Here is a 4,578-nt window from a genome sequence, read left to right on the forward strand (position 1 = left end):
GTGGAGTTTCTCTGATGTTGCCCAGGCTGGAGTGCAATGGCACGATCTCAGCTCCCTGCAGCCTCTGCCTCCCATGTTCAAACGATTCTCCTGCCTCAGCCTCCTGAGTAGCTGGGAGTACAGGCACGCGCCACCACACCTGGCTAATTTTGTATTTTTAGTAGAGACGGGGGTTTCTGCATGTTGGTCAGGCTGGTCTCAAACTCCCAACTTCAGGTGATCCTCCTGCCTCGGCTTCCCAAAGTGCTGGGATTGTAGGCGTGAGCTGCCACTCCCAGCCCTAAGCATGTATTTCTTTAGTGATTCAGATGCCTGGGGGAAAAACATTCAGGGTGAAAAAATGAGGATAATACTTGCCTAACCTACTTTACATTATTGTAAAGGATTGTTGTAAGATAAAATGCAATAGGGAATGTGAAAATGTTCTGAAAATTATTAAGTGCTGTTGAATGTGATAAAGTAGAAACAGTGATTTTTGAGTGTCATTTCAGTAGAGAGATAAAAGCCACTTTGGAAGGATTTGAAATAAGTGCTAATAAAGTCAGAGATGTGCATATCAGTTATTCATTGATTTGGCAGTAAAAGGATGAATAGAATTAGATGATGGAGGAGACTTTTCTCAAATTTTTAATTGGAAAGTTTTCTAACTTAAAAGTTGAAAGTAGCATAAATACTAACATAACCTCAATCTAGACTCAACAATTATTAACATTTTGCTGTATTTGTTTTCTTTCTGTATGTCTATAGAAAATTTGGGTTTTTTTTGTCAAACCATTTGAAAGCACATTGTAGGCATCATGACATTTTACCCCAAGTACTTCAACATGTGTATTTTAATAAGGACCTTGTCTTGCATAACCACAATACCATGTTCAGACTTAAGAAAATTAATAACTCTACAATATTTTCTGATATCCATTCCATACTCAGATTTCTCCAGTTCTAAAAGTCTTCATTAGGTAGAAGATTTTATTTCTTCAAGATCCAAAGTATATACATTGCATTTGCCTGTTACAGCTCAGTAGTCTCTTAATTTACAATACTCCCCCGTCCTTTTGTCTCTCCACATTATTAACCTGAGAAGGGGCTAAGCCAGTTGTCTTACAAAATGTCCTGCATTCTAGATTTGTCTAGATTTCTCGTGGTGTAACTTTCCTTCTTAATCATTTCAGGTAACCTTTATCAAAAGGATGGAGCTGGGAAAAGGAAAACTACTCAGGACTGGACTGAACGCATTGCATCAAGCAGTGCACCTGATCCATGGCCTTGCCTGGACTGATGGGAATCAAGTTGTCCTAACTAATTTACAGCTTCACAATGGAGAGGTCAAGTTTGGGGACTCCAAAGTCATTGGACAATTTGAATGTGTCTGTGGGTTGTCCTGGGCCCCACCCGTTGCAGATGACACACCTGTTCTACTCGCGGTCCAGCAGGAGAAGCGTGTCACTGTGTGGCAGCTGTGTCCCAGCCCTACGGAGTCAAGCAGATGGCTGACGTCTCAGACTTGTGAGATTAGAGGATCACTACCTATCCTTCCCCAGGGCTGTGTGTGGCACCCAAAATGTGCTATTCTGACTGTGTTGACTGCTCAGGATGTCTCCATTTTCCCTAATGTGCATTCTGACAATTCCCAGGTAAAGGCAGATATCAACACCCAGGACCGCATTCACTGTGCATGTTGGACCCAGGATGGCCTGAGGCTGGTGGTGGCAGTAGGCAGCAGCCTGCATTCTTATATTTGGGACAGTGCTCAGAAGACTCTTCACAGGTGCTCCTCCTGCCTGGTGTTTGATGTGGACAGCCACGTCTGCTCCATCACGGCAACTGTGGACTCACAGGTTGCTATAGCCACTGAGCTTCCACTGGATAAGATCTGTGGCTTAAATGCATCTGAAACCTTTAATGTCCCACCCAACAGTAAAGACACGACTCTGTATGCTTTACCAGTTATTGGTGAAGTACCCTCTATTGATAAAGAGGCAACTGATTCTGAAACAGATTCTGAAGTATCAGTTTCTTCTTCCTATTTAGAACCTCTGGATCTAACTCACATACATTTCAGTCAACATAAGTCTGAGGGTAATTCTCTTATTTGTCTAAGAAAAAAGGACTACTTGACAGGAACTGGCCAAGATTCTTCACATTTGGTTCTTGTGACTTTTAAGAAAGCAGTTACCATGACAAGAAAAGTCACTATTCCAGGCATTCTGGTTCCTGATCTGATAGCATTTAATCTTAAAGCACATGTAGTGGCAGTGGCTTCCAACACTTGTAATATAATTTTGATCTACTCTCTCATTCCCTCTTCAGTCCCAAACATCCAGCAAATTCGATTAGAGAACACTGAAAGACCAAAAGGGATATGTTTCTTGACAGACAAACTATTACTAATTTTGGTAGGAAAACAAAAACTCACTGATACAACGTTTCTTCCTTCTTCAAAGTCTGATCAGTATGCGATTAGCTTGATTGTTAGAGAAGTAATGTTGGAAGAAGAACCTTCAATAACATCAAGTGAAAGCCATACTACCTACTCTACTTTCAGTGCTCCATTAAATAAAGCAAGTAGAAAAAAGTTAATTGAAAGTCTTTCCCCAGATTTTTGTCACCAAAACAAAGGGCTGTTGCTGACAGCTAATACCAGTAGTCAGACTGGAAGGCCTGGAAGAACACTTATTAAAGAAATCCAGAGTCCTCTGTCTAGTATCTGTGATGACTCCATAGCCCTAGATGCTGAGCCTGTTACCCAGCCAGCATCGCTGCCCAGACACAGCAGCACACCAGACCACACCAGCACACTGGAGCCTCCTCATTTGCCTCAAAGAAAGAGCTTACAAAGTGAAAAGGAAACTTACAAGCTGTCTAAGGAAGTGGAAATTTTATCTAGGAACCTGGTTGAAATGCAGCGTTGTCTTTCTGAACTCACAAACTGTCTGCATCATGGGAGGAAATCCTCTTCAGTGTATCCACTCTCTCAAGATCTTCCTTACGTTCACATCATTTACCAGGTAAATTCTCCTTTGAGGAACTACCACTATACATAAAGCTCCTGTAGCCGGTGAGTACTGCAAGAAACATATTGATGAGGAAGATGGTGCTCTAACTGAACTTCACTAAGCTGGGCATGTTGTTACAGGCAAGTTGGTACACCTTTGCAGGTTGGTTGGTTTTTAGCCTGCCAACCAGATAGGCACACATATCAGTCTACGTCATGATTTTACCAGGTACATGGTGTGGAAAAATAAATGTCTGCAATAATTCTTTATATTTAGAAAAAAAATTAATCATGTTAATTCATTGTAACAACCTTTTCCTTATATAATAGAGATACTTCTCCACTTATAAAAAAGGTTATGTTGCCGGGCGCCATGATTCACGCCTGTAATCCCAGCACTTTGGGAAGCTGAGGCAAGTGGATCACCTGAGGTCAGGAGTTCGAGACCAGCCTGACCAACGTGGTGAAACCCTGTCTCTAAAAAATATATAAAAAGTAGCCGGGCATGATGATGGACGCCTGTAATCCCAGCTACTTGGGAGGCTGAGGCAGGAGAATCACTTGAGCCCGGGAGGGAGAGGTTTCAGTGAGCCGAGACTGCGCCACTGCACTCCATCCTGGGCAACAGAGACTTCATCTCAAAACAAAAAAAAGGAAAAGGTTATGTTCATTTAAAATGTTTTGATGCATTTCTTTATGCATGCATATCCAAACATTATACAAATGGGATCATATTATACATGTTTTTATCATGGACACTTTCCTGCTTTGTAAAGTATGGCCTTGCCCCATCTTCCCCTTAATCTACTGTAACCAGCAGCTTAACATGGATCCTTTCGTGACTTTCTTCATGCTTATATGATCTAACACAGGTCTTTGTGTACATAGATGTATAGGTATGTGGGAGTGGTTTGTCATTGTTTTTACAAAAATGGGGTGATATGCACTCTTCACTTCTTACTGAGAGTATGCTCTTTATTTAGCCATTCCCTTGTCGACTGACATTCACTTTGTTTTTAGTTTTTAGCTACTCCAAATAATGCTACAGTAGTACTCTTATATGTATCCATTCGTGTTAGTACCTTTATTTCTGTTGGATTTTTTCCCAGAAGTAGAAATGCAAATTTGAAGAGTATATGTGTTTCTACTTTTAATAGAATTGCCAGATTGCCTGTCAAAGATTTTTACTTAACAATGCATCATCACACGCCTACCAGCTATGTATAAGGCTGTCCTTTTCCTCATATGTCACCAATCTGATCAGTGATCCCCCTGCTTCAGCCTCCTGAGCAGCTGAGACCACAGGCACATGTCACCACAGTTGGCTAATTTTTTTTTTTTTTTAAGCAGAGACAGGATCTTGCTATGTTGTCTAGGCTGATCGTGACCTCCTGGGCTCAAGTGATCGTCTTGCCTCAGCCTCCAAAAGTGCTGGGATTACAGGTGTGTGCCACTGCATGTGGCCCCAACCCTACGTTTTTTTGAAGAGGATTTTTGCCACATTAACTACATGAAGTTTTCAGTAATAGAGTTTTACTTTTTTTTTAATTAAAAAACTTTTTTTTACTTTTTTTTTTTTTTTT

At 41.1% G+C, this 4,578-nt stretch overlaps 1 protein-coding gene across 2 annotated transcripts in view; it reads left to right on the plus strand.

Annotated features, from left to right (window-relative positions):
* Positions 1 to 4,578, plus strand: part of LOC105534043 (chromosome unknown open reading frame, human C2orf44) — a 21,598-nt gene that overhangs the window by 5,758 nt on the left and 11,262 nt on the right. For both annotated transcript variants that reach the window (XM_011972719.1, XM_011972718.1), the window contains exon 2: positions 1,173 to 3,008. In XM_011972719.1, the coding sequence (XP_011828109.1) occupies positions 1,191 to 3,008 (1,818 nt within the window). In that variant the 5' untranslated portion in view covers positions 1,173 to 1,190. The remainder of the gene's footprint in view (positions 1 to 1,172; positions 3,009 to 4,578) is intronic.

The sequence above is a fragment of the Mandrillus leucophaeus genome, unplaced genomic scaffold (genome assembly GCF_000951045.1).
Source record: "Mandrillus leucophaeus isolate KB7577 unplaced genomic scaffold, Mleu.le_1.0 Scaffold13, whole genome shotgun sequence".
Lineage (NCBI taxonomy): Eukaryota > Metazoa > Chordata > Mammalia > Primates > Cercopithecidae > Mandrillus > Mandrillus leucophaeus.